This window comes from Rhinolophus hipposideros (assembly GCF_964194185.1).
Source record: "Rhinolophus hipposideros genome assembly, chromosome: 13".
NCBI classification, from domain to species: domain Eukaryota; kingdom Metazoa; phylum Chordata; class Mammalia; order Chiroptera; family Rhinolophidae; genus Rhinolophus; species Rhinolophus hipposideros.
The window spans coordinates 33,392,792-33,414,952 of NC_138059.1; the positions used below are offsets into that span (position 1 = coordinate 33,392,792).

The window sequence follows — 22,161 nt, forward strand, 5'->3', positions numbered from 1 at the left end:
TATAAACTGCTTGTAGCAACAGTTCTTAAAGGTGTTACTTTTATTTAAAAATATTAGATTTCATAATCTTTATATTTTGTTAATCTTTTGACATGCTTTTGGCTGTGAGAGATAAAAGAAAAGTCATGGCTAAGGTTGCTTTTACTTTTATTGTACTCTATTGTATATCAGTATTTTGCACAGGGACGTAAGATAATCTTTTGTTTGGAAACTTTTAATATAATGCCAAGAGCTTGTGCAGTCTTGTTTCATGAAGCCTCTGAAGTCCTGCCCACACGCCTTCTCATCATTTAGGCTTGTTATACTGATGAACAAGTCCTTTATGATTTTTAGAGATCCTGAAAGCTTTGATGTAACTTTAAAACATGCCTGTGAACATGCAGACAGTTAGGATCCGTGAAGGCAGAAGTTTCTGTTTGTTAAAGACAGGTATGTCAAAGACAGCAGCTGTGTAAGTTCTTGTGCTGCTTTTGCAGTGAAATCGGACCACCTACTCATAACAATGGGAGGAAATTTCATTCTTTGTACATATTTCAGATACTTCAAATTTTAGTAATTTTTAATTGGTGGATACCAATTGATTACTTTTTTTCAGCCTGTCAGGCATTGAGGCAGTGGTTGAAGGAGATTACTATTTTTTTTTTTTAATTTTTAGAAGCTTACTTTATTTCCATCATGACTTCAACAATTTCCATTTTTAAAAATTAGTTTCAGGTGTACAAAACAATATAATAGTATATTATATTGTTACCCCTCACAAAGTAATTATATATATAAAAAGTAATTATATATATACCCCTCACAAAGTAATAACCCTCCTCCCCCAATCTACTGTCCCTCTGACGTCATATATAGCTGTTACAATTCCATTGACTCAATTCTCTACGCTGTACTCCACATCCTGTGGTCATATATATATTAAATTATAGTTGACATTCGTTGCTTCAGCTTCAGGTGTACAGTGCTGTGGTCAGGTATCTACACCATCCCTGAAGTGGTCTCCCTAACAAGACAAGTGTCCACTGAGATTATTTTTGATGTTTTCTCAGTAGTTCTGAGCTTAGTTGGGTTGAGTGTGGTATTGAGACTAGAGTTAACCAGTTGATCCTGCTGTGGGCCATTTCACTTGTGACACAGAAACAGTAGATACTACAGGGTATATTGATAATGGGGACAATGGCTTAAATGCTATCCTTTACCATATGTGGAAGTGGGATTTGAAAGTAATGCTCTGTTGGGTCATTTCAGTACTTTCACTTTACTATACAAAAGAGTATTTTTTAGTTTAATGGTACATAGGGCTCTTCCATGTGAGACATCAAGCAAATGACAATAATAGTACCCTTTGATTTTTGCCTTTTTTACCTCAAGTAATGATGAAAATTTATTGTCACAGGTCAGCATGTTAGCATAAACACCAACTCCTGATTTAATTATGCACAGGGAGAGAAGTAAAAGATTCCTACCAGTTTCCCCCCAATTTTATGTTCATTTCCTTGAAGTTGTATTGCACATGCCTTGTTGACTTCTCATTTGACTCTTTCATCACAAATTAATAATTATATTTTAATGTCTTCATTATATGCTGAAGTAGCAAATTTCATTAAGTCATTTTTTTTGGAGGGGGGAGTTCCAAATAATTGGCATTGTCTATTTTGTTTTTTGTCTTCATCTATTCAAATTAGAATCTTACACAATTTTCTCTTTAGAGTCAGTTTGGTCTCCTTAGGTTCATACTATGGGAGTTATTTTAGATCCATTATATTTGACTGTCCAGAAAATTTCTAGAATATTTTTATTCTTCTTTCATAATTTCTTTCAGGTTCAATTTGTCATTCTATTTCTATAGGACCCTTTTTAGTACAGGCTCTAATTACCTCAAATACAGATTTCAGTAATAATCTTCTGATTTCATTCTCTCTGTTTCCAGTCTTCTTTTCTAATTCATCCTTTAGTCCCTGAGGTTCCTATCTTCTGCCAAGCAACTTATGCTGTCTCCCACTGTTCAAGCACTCTATAAGCTATAGGCCATCCCTTAATGCAGTCAAACTCACTGCTTTCCATTCTAGCCAGAATATTTCTACCTTTGTGTTTGTTTTGTTTGTTGTTGCTGTTTTCAATCTAGAATGCCACTGTTTACACTTCTAATTTTTCTCCTAGAAATTTTTATCTTAGAAAGACCCAGCTTTCTAAGGGGACTAACTTAATTCTAGGAAGCAAGAAGTGTTAATTCTGTTGTTTCTACCCATTCTCAGTAGTTTGTTTATTAATTGTTTATCGTTTGGATTGTGGGCTGAAGTTTAGCTGGATTTTATCTCTGAATGATTGAGCTCTTGGTTGAAGGTTGAGTATAAATCTCTCTAGGGTAGACTTTCATTTGTTTCCATCAGGTACCAGAGTGCTTCCATACTGGCACTGAATTAGGTCAATTTTGCAGCATGGGGTTCCCCAGAGCATGTGGATAATATTAGGAAGTCCAAACCCATGTCTGTGTATTCTACAGGAAGCACCGTCGCCATGCACTTCCCATCTTTCCCCATAGCCCAGGTGAGATGGACAAGTTTGCATGTCACCTTGGCCTATGAGTACATTTTTTGTTGTCTACCTTTTCACTGAGGATGTAGATCTTCAAGATTCCCAATGTGAGCAGGGGTGTCAGTTCTGTGGAGAACTTTTGTTCCCTATAATCCACTAAAATAGATGCCATGGTTCACCCCACCCTTATCATCACAGACCTCTAAGGCAGCCCTAAGGTCAAGTTTAGCTTATTCTCACTTTGGTTCCCAGCTCTGTTTGGGGCCATTGAGGAATTCCCAGACAATGGATATTGAAAACTCCATTATGCATTTGTAGTATGTTTGCTGTGTTTATTGTTTGCTGTTAGTGCCATTCCTACGTAATAAGCATCTCCAAGAGGTTTCAAAGAATCTAGACCATCATAATATTGCAACTTTTTACATAATTGGTTCACTTATGTATCTTACACATTCATTTTTTTCCTGAAAAATATTTTTTTCATACTGTAGCAGAATGCATATTTAATAGAATTGTCTAGTTGAATCAAAGCCATTAAGATCACTGTTCTATACTGATAATGTGCTGTTACATAATTATATTAGCAATAAAGATGTATTTATTTTAAGAAAAGAAATAAAATAATTAGAATATTTCCAATTAGATACGTACTTAAGGAATAGTTGAACTATCTCATTAATGTTGCAAGTGACAAATGGTTTCTAAAATGTTCGTGTAAATATCCTTAAAATCAGTCAAATAGTAGCTGGATAATTAGAAAATCTTTTATGCTATTGGGTATTACAAATGTAAAGATATCTAATGCAGAGTTTCTGACTATTTCTCAGACTGTGATAAGCATAAATCTGTCCAAGCAATGGAGTAGGATTTCCTAATAATGTTTTCAAATATTTATATTCCATGTGGATTTTATGATTCATAACCTGGATTATCATCAGTACTCTGTTTTGCATTCCTGGCACATGATGACCACTGATTGAAAATGCTATTGTATTCCTTACTGGAATTGTCTGCTTTCTGCAGTGGGAAGCATCTGTTCTGCAGACCTTTTTCTATAAAGTATCAACATGTTTTTCTTCTACTTTTCTTTTGTGAGGAATAACAGGGTCCATGTAAATGAAGTATAGCATTGGAAAAACATTATAAATTTGTGTTTTATTACAAAAATGTAAAAAGTTTCAAATGAAATTTTAACATAATCTAAAATTTCAAGAATTTCAGAGTTAATGATTTTTTTTCCAGGACTTTTTCCAAGTCAAGTTGCTGTCCTTTTAATTTTAGTTGTGGAGGGCGCAGCTCAGCACCAGGTCCAGTTGTCGTTGCTAGTTGCAGGGGGCGCTGCCCACCATCCCTTGAGGGGGGAGTCGAACCGGCAACCTTGTGGTTGAGAGGATGCGCTCCAACCAACTGAGCCATCCGGGAGCTCAGCGGCAGCTCAGCTCAAGGTGCCATGTTCAATCTTAGTTTCAGGGGGCGCAGCCCACCATCCCTTGCAGGATTGGAGGAGTTGAACCATCAACCTTGCGGTTGAGAGCCCACTGGCCCATGTGGGAATTGAATTGGCAGCCTTCGACGTTAGGAGCATGGAGCTCCAAGCACCTGAGCCACCGGGCTGGCCCAGAGTTAATGATTTTTAACAAGTAAAAGGTGTTACTAAAAAGTTTTTAACACCATCACCAAGTGAGTTTTCTAATTTCAATAACTTAGTTCTCATTCCATCTCTACTTTGTTAATTACTGTTTGGCTTCCATCCTCTCATTAGTGAATTGAGTGCTCACCACTTTTTTCATTGCTACTTTTTTTTAATGTCAGTTTGTAAATTAAATTAGCATCCTTTAGCAAAATGACTATGTAAGTAAAATTAATAAGCAGTAAAAGCAATCCTTTCGAAACCTGATTGAATGTTTTTTATAATTTTATAGATTATCTAAGCCAATTCTGTGAATCCAGAGGTGCAGCCTTCATTATTCCTTTGTAGATTTAACTTTAATATCAACTATAGGCAGACTAAAAGTATTATTTCATACCAACCAGATGTTACGTTTCTTATTAAGTTTAGTGGTCATAGCACTGAATCTTACAAGGATAAGAGACAAACAACTCACACATATAAAAATAAATTTAGTGTTTTGGGGATAAATTGGTTGCAACCACGATAAAATATTGAACCAGCAGTAGATTTTTAAAAAGAACTGATAGAAAATCCATTTTTTTCTCCCTCCCTCCTTAGTGGGGTCTATTGGGAAAAGTAAATCCCACCTTTTTAAAAAAAATTATTATTATCATTAGCTTTTTGACCACGTGCAAATCAGTTTATTTATATGTGTTAGTTTTTTCATCTCTTAACTTATCAAAATGAAACATGCTCTAGCTAACCTGTAATATAATTAAATTAGACTTAAGAAATGCTGTGGATAATTTTAAAAAGGCTTTCCAATTGGAACTTAGATCTTGGGCTTTAGAATTAGAATGACCTACTTAGAATCTTTGCTCCTCTATTTATTTGTTGTACCATGTTTCCCCGAAAATAAGACCTAGCCCAGCAGTCAGTTCTAATCCGTCTTTTGAAGCAAAAACTAACATAAGACCGGGTATTACATTATATTATATTATATTATATTATATTATATTATATTATATTATATTATATTATATTATATTTATTATATAAGACCCGGTCTTATATTATAGTAAAATAAGACCGGGTCTTATATTAATTTTTGCTCCAAAAGATGCATTAGAGCTGATTGTCCAGCTAGGTCTTATTTTCGGGAAAACACTATATATCTGTGTGTGTGTGTATACACACACACACACACACACACACACACACTATATATATATATATATATATATACACATATATATACAAAACACTATATATATACATATATAGTATGTATATATATGTGTGTGTGTATATATATATATATATATATATATCATCCTTTATACATATATATATAAAACATACCTAGTCTACTCATCCTTCCATACCCAGTTTAAGGGCCACCTCCTCTGTGAGGGTTTCTTCACTTGTCAAAGGCAGAGTCAGAAGCACCACTCTTGGTACTCCCATTGTACTTGCCAATGCTTTTCTTGTAGCACTTAACATATTGCCTTGTAATTTATTGTTCACATGTCAGTCAGTTTCTCTTAAACCTGAAACTCCTTAAAAAAACTAAATGAACAAAACTGTTTCTAATTCATCTTTGCATCCCCAATGCCTGGTCCATTCCTTGACATGTAAATTTATACTAAATGCTAATTGAATGAATCAATAAGTGAATATATAAATTGATTCACTCATTAAATAAATTTTTGTTAGGTACCTACTTTGTGGCAGGTGTTCTAAGCATTAGGGATTCGTCAGTGAAAAAGAAGTCTTCTGTCTTCATTAAACTTACGTTCTAGTGGTAGAGAAGCCAGGCATAGGCTATGAAGAATACAGAAGAATAAAAGAATGATGGAGCCTTCAATTTTAGATTGGTGATCAGAAAAAGCCTCACTGAAGAGGTGACATCTGAGGAGAAACTTGATTTAAGTAAAGGATCAAGCTGTCATGTGGAAGAGTGTTTTAGGCTGAGAGATTAGCCAATTTAAAGGCTCGACGAGGAACATGCTTAGAATGCCCAAGAAACAGCGAAGGAGGCCAGCATGGCTGGAACTTGATGAGTGAGAAGGAATGTGATAGAAGATGGAATTGCAGCTATTACTGGGCCAGGTCACATTTGGCCTTCATAAAGATTTCAGATTTTATTCTAAGTGTGATGGGAGGCCAAAAGCACGGTTTTGAGCAGGAAAGTAACATGATGTGATTTGTCTTTTCAAAGAATCAATCTGCCTTTTGTGTGTGAAACCAAAGGGGGCAATAGTGGAAGCAGTAAAAACTAAGGAGGTTGTTTTAATTGTCCAAGTGAGAGAAGATAGTGGCTTTGACTAGGAGGGACCAAATAATATATATGGGCCTCTTCAGGAGTAGGAACTGGTGTCATGAGCTATTAAAACTATAATCCTATACCTTTAACTTAAGCATTCAAGTAGATCAAAATTTAAATGTAAGGTACATGTACTTAGTAGAATAAAGGACTGAAAAATAAAGGAACTAGTTTCTTATTCCCAGCTCTATGTTTGTTTTGTTTTTCCAGCTCTACTTTCTTTTTTATTTTATTAGTTTCAGATGTATTAGATTGGAGGAGGGGGGGTTATCACTTTGTGAGGGGTGTAAATGTCTATTACACTGTTTTGTATACCTCCAGCTCTACTTTTAAGTAGGTGTGTGACCTTGGGGAAGTCTCTTAAGTTCTATGGGCCTCAGTTATTTTAAGATATAAAATGAGGGTTCAAATTACTAAATGAGTTCATAATTCTGTGAAAAATTAAATATATAATGAATGCTTACTGTATATGGGATACTAAATGAAACACTTTAGTAGATTCAGAAGTACTGTAAGGCACTCTTATCCATATGGTTCTTACATTTATAAAAGATTTTACAAAACAGTTATGAGATCATAAATTTAAATGCAAAATTGTATAATGCAGATTATAAATTCTACAGAAGTCTGGAAAAGAGGATAATTAATAAAGACTGAATTAGCCATGAAGGTAACATATACTTGATCTAGGACTAGGTAGGATTTGTCAAAAGGGATAGAGAGGAAAGAATATTCTGGGTAGAGAAGAAAACATAAGTACAGAGGGAGATTTAATGGGCACAGCATTATATGGGTTTTTGGCAGCTGGCGACTCAGTTAAGTTCAGCCTGACTATATTGGAGCATATGTGAACAATGGGAAAATAGAATTTGCCTGATAAAGTAAGATAACATGGAGGTCATTAAAATCTAGGCAGAAATGTTTAGCTTTTTTTTCATGAAGGCATGAACTGGGAGTATTATAGATTCTTCAGTAGAAAGATATTGTCATACACATAGTTTTCATGAAAGATTGGTATAGTATGTGTGCTTTGACCTTGTTCCAAGTAGTATGCAGGCATTCGGGATACCTTTTCTCATTGAATCATTATAACGCCAGTGAAAGAAACTAAAGTTCAGGGAGTTTAAATAAATTGCCTAAAGGTATTGTGTCTAATAAGTGATTGGAGCCAGGATTTGAACTGACATCTCTGTGATTCTAGAAGGTCAACGTGGTAGAGACTCTTCAGTTAAGAGGCTTTTCTGGTAGTAACCGAGGTATGAGGTAATGAGGAATTTACTCAGTACCAATGGGAATGCAAAAGAAGCGATGGAGTAGAGAGAATTTTTGAAGAATTTGTTGACTGTAGAGGGAATCAAAGAATAAACCGAAGAAGAATAAACCTCAGATAGCTAGTGAAGATTACTGTGGTTGTTGGGGATGGAGGCAGACAAGAGGGCCTAAGGAGATGGATGAGATGATACCTGATTTGGCAATTCGCGTTCTAAACATCATTCAGTATTTAAGTAGTAAAGTAGGGAGAATTTCAGGATTTGGAGTCCTCAACATATTAGATAGTTGAAATCGTTAAGAATGAAGAAATCTTCTAGAGGAGAGGCTCGTGAAAGAGGAGCAAAATACTTTGAGATATAATGCTTAATTTATCATGTAGATTTAGAAAGAAGAGGGCTATGAAACAGCTGAGAAAACATGGATGTCCTATTCTCCATATTTGCATTTTGACCTCTGTCAAACTAGGTTATGCTTGTTTGTTTCTACTTAAATATAATAAGTAGAATAAGTATAAATGAATTTCAGTACATGATCAAACTTTTCAAAATAGCAAATTGTTTGGTCTGTCAGACAGAATTTGTTAGTTTATTTTTATGGCCGTATTCCAGTTTATTTCTTGGTGAACATTCTAAAAAGCATCTTCTGTTATTATATTACTGACTTGATTATTCTGTGAATTTACATTTAAAAGCTAATGGCTAGGAAACAAGAAAAGTGCAGGCAACAAGAGAAAAAATAGATAAATTGGACTTTATCAAAAGTATATAAAGGAACTATCAAGAGAGTGAAAAAACAGCCTATAAAATGAAGGGAAATATTTGCATCATATATTTGATAAGGGATTAATATACAGACTACGCTTATATAATGAGCTTCTGCAACTCAAAAATGACAAAAAACAACCTTTATCAAAAATAGGCAAAGGACTTGAATAGACATTTATCTATAATATGTAGGAAGAAGTAAAAATGGTCAATAAGTGCATGAAAAGATGCTCAACATCACTAGTCTTTAGGGAAAAAACATCAAACCACATATCCTTTACGATGGCTATTATTAAAAAAAATGGAAAACAACAAGTGTTGGCAAGAATGTGGAAAAATGGGAATACTATGCACTCGTGGTGGGAATATAAAATGGTACAGCCATTGTAGAAAACAATTTGGCAGTTCCTCAAAAAATTAAAAATAGAATTACCATATGGTACAGAATGCACACGCACACACGCACTCTCACACTCACACACTCGCACACACACGCACACACACACACACACTACACAGTGGAATATTATTGTCTGAAAGGAAAGAAATGCTGATACATGCTACAACATGGATAAACCTTGAAAACATTAAGCTGAGTGAAATAAGCCAAACACAAAACACCATTTATTTCATGATTCTACTTATCTGAAGTACAATAGACAAATTCAGAATGGCAGAAAGTAGAATGGAAGTTATCAAGTACTGGGAGCTTATTTTTTAAAGGTACAGAGTTTCTATTTGGGAAGATGAAAAAGTTCTGGATGTAGTTGATGATTGTACAACACTGTGACTGTACTTAGTACCACAGAAGAATAGACTGAAGAATGATTAAACTAGTAAATTCTACGTATATTTATCACAATTTTTAAAAAGCAAATAACCTTTGTATAACGTTACAAACATTATTGTGGCCGTCACAATAGTGATAACATGTTCTGTCATTAATGTACTCTTATTTATTTTATTCTTTGTTAGGCATTTGTTGATAACTTACCTATCTTACTTATTTTAAAATCAGCTAGCAGCCTCCTATTGCATCAATTTCCATTTCTTGAGCTCTAATTACCTAAAGCTTTAGATTATTTTGGATAACTTTGGCTCTTAGGATAACATGTGCATGTTTATGTTAAAATTAGTAATAGAAGTATTTTTCATTATTAAAGATATAATATGCTCATACTATTGTTAAGAATTAAGAAATCCAGCTGTCTTAGGAAAGTTCCTTCATTGCAGTATTTCACTTGCAGGATGAAGATGAGCTGGATTCCCACACCATGGTGAAGACTAGTTCAGAAAGTGTGGGCACGATGCGGGCCACAAGCACGATGAGTGAAGGGGCGCAGACCATGATCGAACATAACAGCACGATGTTAGAATCTGACTTGGGGACCATGGTTATAAACAGTGAGGATGAAGAAGAAGAAGATGGAACTATGAAAAGTATGTGGCTTTTCCCCACTGAATATTAATTTTCTATTTTGAAAGTATACTTCTATAAGAACCAGGATAGTTCTGTGTTACTTTTTATACGCAGTCGTGGAAAATTTTGTTTCTTTGCTTTAATTAATAGTAAAAAGCGTAGGGCAGAAATGAACTAAAACAAAATTTGTGTTAAGTATAACAGAAAAGCAGCACATCTTTAACTTAGGGTTATGGAACTTTTTTCTCTTGGAGGATGCTAACCCATAACTTAATTTGTGAAGTATTTTAGAGATAAAATATTGTGTTTCTAACATTTACTTTTCCAATTAAAAAAGTGAACCTAAAATTCTGTTCCAATAAATGCAACATAATATTATTTCATGTTGTCTAAATTATCAGTTAAGCTGCAGTGACAGAGGCATGTAAGCTAAGGGAAGAAATAAGGGCTGACGTAAGAAAAAAAGAAACACTAGAAAGAAAGATCAAGAGACAGGGATAGTCATGCACAAAATTCAGTTTAGTGCATATTTACTACTGCTTGTCATGTGTGAGTCACAGTGCCCAGGTGCTGCAGGGGCTACAGTGATGCCTGAGACATTCTCTCTGGTGTCCACTGTTTACAGAGTGATGAGGTAGATACTCTCACAGGCTAGCACTTCTTTATATATGTGGCATTCTAAGATTGCAGTTAACAATGTAGGACATTGTGATTTCAGTTAGAGGCAAAAACGGATTTATTACCTCTTGATGCCTCCTGACCTTTTTCTTCCCCCACCACTCTCGTCATGTGTGGTTAATGTCAAAATCTGAGCCCTAGGCAGTTTTCCACTACACAGGACAGCAGGGCACAGAAGCAGTAACACATGACTTCTTGCATTGTAGAACCGAGAAAGTTATACATATTTAAGCGCTTTGCTGATATTGTAAAATGTATATAGGTAAGAGTTTCCTCTGGTGTATGTGTGTGTATTTGTTGCCTGCCCCTTTCTTTTTGCTACTCCTGTGAGGTTGCTTGATAAGTCTTACTTCATAGCTTTAAGTCATTTAGCTTACTGCTGTGGCTTTCTTCACATTTCCTAGTATATCTATCCCATTATGGTTGTATACATTTGAAAGGGAGGGTCATGAAGCACAAAATGCAAACAGATTGCCAGATAGTTAATCCTGGGGGTGTGAGGGTGGTATTGAATTTTTCTATCTCCCATGATTGTTGGTCTCCTAAGGCTTTGGCCTGGATTTCCTGAGATTTCTAGCTAGGCTTCTGACTAGCGTAGGCTTTCTGCATCCCTAACACGCTTACCCAACTGCTTTGGAGGGTCTTGTGGCCTCCAAAGATAGCAAGTGTTACTGGTTAGAGTCATATGCCCTGTGGATCAAAAATACCCTAGGATATGACAGGTTACATCACTTTTCCACAAGCTGATACAAACCTTGAAATCAAACTTCATGATTCTTAGCGGACCATTTAGAAAATCATTTGAGTGTTTTGTTGTATCTCTAGTGAGTTACTGAGCTCCCTACGAAACTACATGAACAACTTTTCCATGTAGTCATATAATTGAACATCAGCATATAAACAGTGGTTTAAAAATGAGTCTTTATGGAATCTAATTCATATTAGATTGTTGTATTTCAAGGAAGAGACGTGATGACAATTTATCATTAATTACATCGCTGATTTCTACATATTTTGTGTAGTGACTTTTAGCTTTGACAGCCACAGAAATCATTCACTATATGTTATAATTTTATGTCCAATGTATGAGGTTTTTTAAAAAAAAATCGTATTATTAAAATCTTATTTCAATATGATCTTATGTTTGTATGGTCATATTATTGAGATCTTACTGAAAGCCATGTTTAAGTTGATCAGATAGTGGTTTATATAGTTGTAGTTGTTTTATGTACTTCAGCGAGTTTTAAATCCCTTGAGCCAACTTGCCATGTATTTTAAGTTTCTGCAATTTAGGCATCATTCTGTAATGTAGGACTTCATGTTCCCCCCAGTCTAATCAAATGATGTTAGTGTATTCCCCATGGATTATCATACTGTAGTATAGCAATAGTGAAGTTATGCGGGAGAGCTTACTTTTTCTGAAACCGCATGATTACTTTTAGTTTTGGTTTTCCTCATGATCTAAATCTTCTTTAAAACTTCTTAGATTAGTTGGTATGAGCTCTCAGGTTATGTCACATCAGTCAAAGCCTTATTTGCTATTGTGTCTTTATCATTTTTGTTCCCTAAAAAGATTATGGCAATATATTATTTTTAATTTGTTTTAATCTCTAGAATGTTATATTGTGTGCTGAGGATTCTGATTTTCATTGGAGTTTCAAATGAGTTGCCTGATTTAGTATTCTTGTTAATTTACATTGTTTGCATATTCTTTTATATTTTATCCATGAAGACAGAAATTACAAATCTGTTTTCCTCACTTCTAACAAGTGTGGTTTTTTGACTCTAGGAAGCAAAATTGTTAAAAGATCTTAAAGTGGAGAAAAGGGACAAAAAATATTTAGTTTGACTTTATTGCTTTTAAATGGGCTTGGACCCTAAGGAACTGTCTCAAGAACTCTCCGAACTTGGTTTCAGCAGTGATAGCATTACTTTTACCCTCCCCCACCCCACTCTTCCCATTCACTGCTCTCTTGACCTCCTCATTAACCACATATGGCCGGGCTTCATCTGGGTAACCAAGATCTTTCACACTCTGGCACCAGCCAATATTTACTCACGGATCTCTACTTCCTTATGTATTATACTTTATCCAGATCGGTCTATGCCAGTTGGAATACAAATGGTTGACACTGAGTGTAAGCAGGTTGGTTGTCATTAAGGAAATCAACATTTAAATCTTTTTATCCTGAAGGAATAGCTTAGGACCAGGTCAAGAATCCACTGTCATCAAATTGATGAGGTAGTAGAGACAATTTGTTTGTGGGTGATGTTGGGAGAGCAGTAGTTTTAGCAAAGAGAAGACTGGGGCCTTGTTCGGCTCAGATCTACTCAGCTTTGTCCCTGTGGTAGAATTTTCTGGTCCTACAGAGCTGGGGCTGCATTGTTAGCTCTAGTTGCCTTGAGGGGAAACTATCTTTTGTTGGTTTCCAGTGAAGAGCCGCACTCTTCCGTCAGGTTAGAGGCTATGTTTGTGGCTTTAGCTCCTCTTTTACTTATATCCTTAACTCTTCTACCTAATTGGTCTTTTTACCCTCTCCTGGCAAAATGTGACCATGGATCAATCTATTTGTCCATCTTCTCTGCATCTTCACTGTGGCTGCTGAGTACTGATGGAGACAGGCTCAGGCATGTGAGTGCTGACGGAGACGTATGTAGAGATGAGGACCTTCAACCCCAGTGGGGCGCTCAGAACTCCTCTAGGCCTGTGTTTCTCTGCTCAGCTCTTTCTTATGCTACAACAAAGTGGCTATTTTAGACCTTCACTAAATCTCTTTCTGCCACCTCTCCTCTCAGTTTCAGTATATGATCTTTCTTCCTCCTTCCAGAAAAAAAAATTCAACATTATCATGTGAGAATGTGGAGAAGCTTTATAGGTGTTTTAAACATGGACTTTGGAATAAGATAGGAAAATTAGAGTCGTCCTTAACTTCTCTCTCTTCCCTCACCCCCTCATTGAATTAACATCAAGTCTCTTCAGTTCTGCCTCCTAAATATCTCTGCCCTCTTCTTACCATCTCTGCTTGCATTTCTCTAGTGTAGGTCTTCGTCGTTTCGCACTTACAAGGCTTCCTAATTGATTCTCTGCTTCCAGTCTTGGTCTCCTACTTTCCATACAGATCTCATCATCTCTCTCTTTTGCTTTTGGACCTCCAGTGCTCCCCATTGCTCTTTGTATAGAGCCCACCCTCGGTTAAAAGGCAGTATGTGCTCTGGTCTCTTGTTACCTTTTTATTCTCATGTCTCACTATTCCTTCTAGCTCCTCAGCTCTCAAAATTCTCATCTTTAACTTTGGGCTTTTACTCTGCCCAAATCCCTTTGTTTTGCACTGTCCAATACCTCCCTCTGTTTGGATTCCTGCTTCCTTGGCTAATTCATATTCCTCCTCTCAGGCTCAGTCAAGAGGTTGCTTCCTCTACTGACCCAGGCTAGGGATGGGTGCCTCTCCCATAGTCTACCATCTCACTTCACACTGTTATTCTGAATAGCAGTTGTTGCATTATATTATAATTACCTGTTTCTGTGTGATTATCTATTTATTCCCCATTGTATTCCCAGTACTTAATACCTAGCACAATAGTAAGAATCCCCTAAATGTTTTCTGAGCAAATGATACAGTGTAGTGAAAAGAGCATGGGATTTAAAGTCAGACCACTTTTAACTATGTGTTATTTAATCCTTTCTGAGCTTTAGTGACGAATATTTGTCTCTGTGTGTGTGTGTGTGTTTAAGTGTGGATTGATTTCGGTAAATATATAAAGCACCTAACACAGTGCTTTAAATACAGTAGATATTTTAAAAGAATAATTTTCACCTGACTGTCAGTTTGTGCTTCCAACAATATGGAAAGCTGGAACATCTGGAGGGCCCAGACCTGTTTCCCTGCACAGTGAGGGAGGCCTGATCTTCCCAGGACTGGAGATGCTGAGACATTGAATAGCTCTTGCTCCAGACTTTCTCTGCCTCTTCCGAGACCTTGTTCCATCTCTCTTTATTCTGTAAGATAGCCAGAGGGGATTCTATAGAGAATAATGATCTGCAAAATGAACAGAACAACACATATAAATACAAGCGATTTGAATGGCAAGATGAGGAAATAGTAAGGGAGCGCTTAGCTGATCTGATATCTCCCTACTGGGACGATGATCAATAATGTGTATTGTGATAGCTGGCAGACAAGGGAACTGGATTCTGCTGTGTGTGAAATTTGATGTCTCTTTGAGAAAATGGGCAAAGTGTCATGGAAGCATGAAAGAGTGTATTTAAATTTTATTTTACTTTATTTTCAGAAAAGAGAAAAAAGGTCAATTTCTCAGGTTATAGCTATCAGTAATTGAGGGTCTAATAGGGGCCAAGCATTGTGCTCCAGACTTTGCACACATTATTGTATTGACTCTTCACAAGGACCTTGTAAAGTAGGATTGTTACTTCCATTTACCACTAAGGAAACTGACACTTGGGAATTGTAAATGACTTGTTCAAGATTTTGTAGCAAGAAAGTGGTGGAATTAGGTTTGACCCCCAAATCACATCACTACTCTGGGGCTGGTGAGCTTGACATCCCTCTTGGACAGGATTCTAGAACATCTGTGAGTTCTTTAGGAAAGGAGACCTGGATCATTATAAGTCAGCTCAGGTTAAGTGGGAATAAATCATATCAGAATAATGTAATTTCCTTTTTTTGACAGCATCGCTAAAATTCTAGATCAGAGAAAAGGCAGGGTTTGGATTTTGTGTTTTAGGGTTTTGGAAGAGAATTTGACAAGGTCTTTGATGATATCCTTATAAACAGTATGTAGTTGATAGTTCTGTTGTAAGGGTTGAACAGTTATACCCAAATGGGCTTGTATCAGTCAGGGTTTATTGGAGGAAACAGAAACTACTCTAGGTATTATAACCATATAGAGATTTAAGTCAGAGATCTGGATATTCATAAAATCAATGAAAGGGTTGGACCAGAAGGCTGTGTAGCTAGGCTTCCAGGCATGACTCTCCCACCCCCCAAAACTGCAGAAGTGTCCCCGTATGCAATTACTGCAGCTGCTACAGTCAGCAGGAAGACAGCGAATCCAGAGGCTGCCATTGTCACTGTTGAGTTCAGTAATTCAGATTGATCTCAATCTCTTACTATTCAAGGACTAGAAAACTACCAATGTTACGGCAACCACCCCTTAGCACCTGTGAGGCTACTGACTGATGCTGCTGTTAAAAAAAACAAAAAACAAAACAAAACACATGTCTTTCATGGTTGTAAAAAAGTACACTTATCCAAGATAAGGTGCAAGGAGGTCTAGAAATGAAGTCTTGAATTTGCCAACTACTACAAAAAGAAGGCTCACCAGAGGCAGTGACACAGTGTTAAGTAATAAATTATTGTCAACCAGAAGACTTCTCCTTGTGTGTTGTAAGGCTTAGGCCAAAGTCCTGGCTGGTTTAACATTTTTTGTACAAACTTGGATTAAGCTATAGAATAAAAGTCCATTAGAATTGCAAATGACATAAAATGGAGGAAAATAAAAATACATTCTGAGACAGAATCAGGATCTTAAGGGATCTCCACTGGCTGGAGCAGACTTGATTAACAAGATAAACCCTAGTTTAGGGTCCATGTAACTAACCTCACATGTGTACACCATAGCAGTGGCCTCTCAGAGTTGCTGATTCTGTAGACCAGAGCAGGGCCTGGGCATCTTTATTTTAAAAATAGATTTAGATTGAGGAGACGTCATCAAAATGGCTGCATGAGGTGAGCCTCTGTAAATCTCCTCTGGAATTTACAACTAATTGAACAACTATAACTCCACAAAGAACGCCCTGCGCAGCAGACAGGCAAGATAAAGAGGCCCACTACTGAATTCACCTAAAGGTGAGCGAAGCGCATGAGCGGGGGAGAAGGGAAGGGAGAAGTGCGGAATTGGAGCCGCAAGGGCGAAGGACGCAGACCTAGCTCAGTGCTCCGAGCTCACTGCATCCCAGAACTACCGCAGCTGTGGTAGAGGGAAGAACTCGGACTCCTAGGGCTCCGCTTATGGCCCACAGGGATGAGTGGGCAGCATATAACACAGCTGAACCCAATGTTCATGGCACAGACCTCAGAGAAAAGACTGAGGGAAGAAGGCTGAAAACGGTGGTTTAAGCCCTCACTTCCTAGCAGAGAAGGGAAGCCTTAGGCACTGAGACTAGCCGCCCCCTTCCTACGCCCTCAGAGCTTGCCCCACCCCCACCTGCCTGGAACAGTAGCAATGTCAGATCAAAAAAACAGAATGTTTGCTGTTCTGAGAACTGTGGGCCAGAGACACACATTCGCAGCCAAATTAGTTCCCGCAAAGTGGAGGGAGCTGTGGAGTGGGACCGGCTGTGGTGGTGGTCACCACCATTGCTCTGGGCTACCTCTCACAACTCACCCCGCCCCTGCCCCACCTATCTGGGCGGATCCCTGCAGGAGTAAACAGAACTGCTGAAACATATGGGCTCTGAATCTGGTGCACAAAGAGCTTTGGAATTTCAAAAGCTCTCCACATACTCAAACGGACACTGCGCCCTGTGACCCAGGCGAACTATTAACACAGGAACTATTAAGAGAGGAGAAGCCCATCTCCCAGGGTATTCCTCCCATTGTGTGAGAAGCTGGAATAGTGCAGCGAAAACATAGCACTACCATGTGAGAGAGAAATAAAAGGCTGCAGTCGGAGAGAAAATAAAACATTCTACCAACAAGTACTGGAAAACAAAAGAAAGACCTCTTCCTATCAACCTGTTGCAGAAGCCACTCCTGTAGATGTCTAGGAAGAGAAATAATAAATCAGCAATTGCCATGAATAACCAACAAGACAGCTCAGAAAGAAAGTGAAAAGTGTCCAGAAAAGGAACTTAAAGATATGGAAATATGTGACTTAAATGACAGAGAATTTAAGATTGCAATTCTGAAAAACTCAACGAGATGCAAAAAAAAACACAGAAAGGCAGTTTAATGAACTCAGAAATGCAATCTAAGACCAACATAAGCATTTAAGGAAAAAGAGATTGAAATTTTAAAAAAGAACCAAATGGAATTTCTGGAGATTAAGAACTCAATAGAAGAAATTAAGAATGGAACAACCAGCTTAGGTAGCAGAGTTGACCAGATAGAGGAAAGAGTCAGTGACATAGAAGATAGAAACCTGGAAATTACACAGATGGAAGAAGAAAGAGACTTGAGACTTAAAAGAAATGAAAGAACTCTACAAGAACTTTCTGACTCCATCAAAAAGACCAATATTAGAATAATGGGCATGCCAGAAGGAGAAGAAAGAGAGAAGGGAACAGAGAATATATTCAAACAAATTGTTGATGAGAACTTCCCAAACTTGTGGACACAACTCAATCCTCAAATCCAAGAAGCAAATAGAACACCTAATCACTTCAATTCCAACAGGCCTTCTCCAAGGCACATTGTACTGAAGCTATCTAAAATCAGTGACAAAGAAAGAATCCTCAAGGCAGCCAGGGAAAAGAAGACGGTAACCTACAAAGGAAATCCCATTAGATTGTCATCAGATTTTTCAGCAGAAACTCTACAAGCCAGGAGGGAGTGGAACCAAATATTCAAACTATTGAAAGAGAGAAATTATGAACCAAGAATAATATATCCAGCACAGATATCCTTTAGATATGAAGGAGGAATAAAGACCTTTCTAGACATACAAAAGCTGAGGGAATTTTCTAATACACGACCTGCACTACAAGAAATACTAAAGGAGGCTATTCGACCACCATCAACAGGGACAATTTGTGACAACCAAAACATAAAAAGGGGGAGAGTAAAGGCCTGATCCGGAATATGGGAATGGAGAAAGTAAGCATGCAAAAGAAAATGGAATACTCTATAAATATCAAACTTTCTTTTACAAAAACTTATGGGTAACCACTCAAAAAAAAATCCAAAACTGAAATATATACTGTAGTAAAAGAAGAAACAGAAGGAAACATCATAGAATACCACCACACAGAAATAATAGACAGCAACAAAAATGCAAAGAAACAATGGAGACACAGCCTTACCAGAAAACTAAAGATAGAATGACAGGAAATCCTCACATATTGATAATCACCCTAAATGTAAGTGGACTGAACTAACCAATAAAAAGGCACAGTATGCAGATTGGATCGAAAAACTAAACCCAACCATATGCTGTCTCCAAGAGACACATCTCAGCTACAAGGACAAGCATAGACTCAAAGTGAAAAGGTGGAAATTGACACTCCAAGCAAATGGTATCCAGAGAAAATCAGGTGTAAACATACTGATACCAGATGAAACAGACTTCAGGGTGAAAAAGGTAACTAGAGACAAAGATGGACATTTTATAACGGTAAAGGGGACTATAAAACAAGAAGACATAACAGTCATCAATATTTATGCCCCCAATTAGGGAGCACCGAAATACACCAAGCAACTATTAACAGAACTAAAGGGAGAACTTGACCAAAACACAATTATACTAAGGGACTTAAATACATCATTGACAGCTATGGATAGATCATCCAAACAGAAAATAAATAACGAAATAGCAGCCCTAAATGACACATTAAATGAAATGGACATAATGGTCATATATAGAGCACTTCATCCTAAAACATCAGAGTATATATTTTTTTCTAGTGTACATGGAACATTCTCAAGGATAGACCATATATTGGGACATAAAATCAGCCTCAGCGAATTTAAGATTGAAATCATACCAAGCATATTCTCTGATCACAAGGTTTTGAAATTGGATATCAACTGCAAAAGAAAGCAGGAAAAAACACAAATACCTGGAGATTAAACAACATACTTTTAAAGAACGACTGGGTCAAAGAAGAAATTAGAGGAGAGCTCAAAACATACATGGAAACAAATGACAATGAAAATACATCCTACCAAAATTTTTGGGATGCAGCGAAAACAGTTTTAAGAGGGAAATTTATATCATTACAGGCCTATCTCAAGAAACAAGAAAAATCCCAAATAAATAATCTCATGTTACACCTTAAAGAACTAGAAAAAGAAGAAGAAGCGAAACCCAACGTCAGCAGAAGAAAGGAAATAACAAAAATCAGAGCAGAACTAAATGAAATAGAGAACAAAAAGACAATAGAAAAAAATTAATGTGACAAAGAGCTGGTTCTTTGAAAAGATTAACAAAATTGACAAACCCTTGGCTAGACTCACTAAGATAAAAAGAGAGAAGACACTAATTAACAAAATCAGAAATGAAAAAGGGGAAGTTATCAGGGACACCACAGAAATACAAAGGATTATCCAAGAATACTATAAAGGACTATATGCCACCAAATTTAATAACTTAGAAGAAATGGACAAGTTCTTAGAAACATATAGCCTTCCAAGGCTGAACCATGAAGAACTGGAAAATCTAAACAGGCCGATCACCAGTAACGAAATTGAATCAGTCATCAAAAACCTTCCCCAAATCAAAAGTCCTGGACCAGATGGCTTCACCAGTGAATTCTACCAAACCTTCAAAGATGATCTAATACCAATCCTGCTCAAACTCTTCCAAAAAATTGAAGAAGAGTCAGTACTCCCTAACTCATTTTATGAGGCCAACATTACCCTGATACCAAAACCTGGTAAGGACAACACAAAAAAAAGAAAACTACAGACCTATATCTCTGATGAATACAGATGCTAAAATCCTAAACAAAATTCTAGCAAATCGAATACAACAATGCATTAAAAAGATTATTCATCACAATCAAGTGGGGTTCATCCCCGGGGCACAAGGATGGTTCAACATTCGCAAATCCATCAATGTGATACATCACATAAACAAAATAAAGGACAAAAATCATATGATTCTATCAATTGATGCAGAAAAAGCATTTGATAAGATACAACATCCATTTATGATTAAAACACTTACTAAAATTGGTATAGAAGGAAAATACCTCAACATAATAAAGGCCATATACGACAAGCCCTCAGCTAATCTCATAATTAATGGTGAAAAGCTGAAGCCCTTTGCTCTACGTTCAGGAACACGACAAAGTTGTCCCCTATCACCTCTGCTTTTCAACATAGTGTTGGAAGTCCTCGCCAGAGCTATCAGGCAAGAGAAAGAAATAAAAGGCATCCAAATTGGGAATGAAGAAGTTAAATTGTCACTCTTTGCAGATGACATGATTCTATATACAGAAAACCCTAAAGACTCCACCAAAAAGCTATTAGAAACAATCAATGAATACAGTAAAGTTGCCGGCTACAAATCAACCTACAAAAGTCCATTGCTTTCCTATATACCAACAATGAAATCTCAGAAAAAGAGATAGAAAAAACAATTCCTTTTGCAATTGCAGCAAAAAGAATAAAATACCTAGGAATAAACTTAACCAAGGATTGAAGGACTTATATGCTGAAAACTATAAGACATTTTTGAAAGAAATTGAAGAAGACACAAAGAAATGGAAAGACATTCCGTGCTCATGGATTGGAAGAATCAACATAGTTAAAATGGCCATATTACCCAAAGCCATATGCAGATTTAATGCAATTCCCATCAAAATCCCAATGGCATTTTTTAAAGAAATAGAACAAAAAATCATCAGATTTGTTTGGAACCACAAAAGACCCTGAATAGCCAAAGCAATATTAAAAAAAAAGAACAATACTGGAGGTATCACACTCCCTGATTTTTGCATGTACTACAGGGCTACAATAATCAAAACAGCTTGGTATTGGCGGAAAAAGAGACACATAGACCAATGGAACAGAATTGAGAACCCAGAAATAAAACCACATAAATATGGACAATTTTTGACAAAGAAGCAAAAAACATACAATGGAGAAAAGACAGCCTCTTCAATAAATGGTTCTGGGAGAATTGGATAGCCATAGTGCAAAAGATTGAAACTGGACTGCTATCTGTCACCATGTACCAAAATTAATTCAAAATGGATCAAAGAGTTAGGAGCATGGAGATCTAACCGATGGACATGTGTCCTGTTTGGAAGACCACCTCAGGGATGCTGTGGATGCCTGGTCATGGCATTGTACACCAGAGGCTGGACATTAATGAATGCCAACTATAATTTTATGTGTATAAGTGATGGCTCGGTGTGAGGTCGGGGTGGTGGTGGATGGGGGGAGGGGGGTTCATGGTGTGAGGGATGTAAAAATAAAATAAAATAAAATAAAACTAAAAAAAAAAATGGATCAAAGACTTAAGCGTAAGACCTGACACAATAAACTGCATAAAAGTAAACATAGGTACTAAACTTATGGACCTTGGGTTCAAAGAGCATTTTATGAATTTGACTCCAAAGGCAAGGGAAGTAAAAGCTAAAATAAACGAATGGGACTATATGAAACTTAAAAGCTTCTGCACAGCAAAAGAAACCATCGACAAAATAGAGAGGCAACCAACTGAATGGGAAAAGATTTTTGCAAACAGTGCCTCCGATAAGGGGCTAATATCCAAAATATACAAGGAACTTGTGCAACTCAACAACAAAAAAGCAAACAGCCCAATTGAAAAATGGGCAGACGACCTGAAAAGACATTTCTCCAAAGAG

General features: G+C 36.9%; 1 protein-coding gene across 1 annotated transcript in view; it reads left to right on the forward strand.

The window, feature by feature from the left end:
- STK3 (serine/threonine kinase 3) overlaps positions 1–22,161 on the forward strand; it is a 339,257-nt gene that overhangs the window by 194,443 nt on the left and 122,653 nt on the right. Inside the window, exon 9 of the mRNA XM_081070826.1 lies at positions 9,757–9,949. Within this exon, the coding sequence (XP_080926952.1) occupies positions 9,757–9,949 (193 nt within the window). The remainder of the gene's footprint in view (positions 1–9,756; positions 9,950–22,161) is intronic.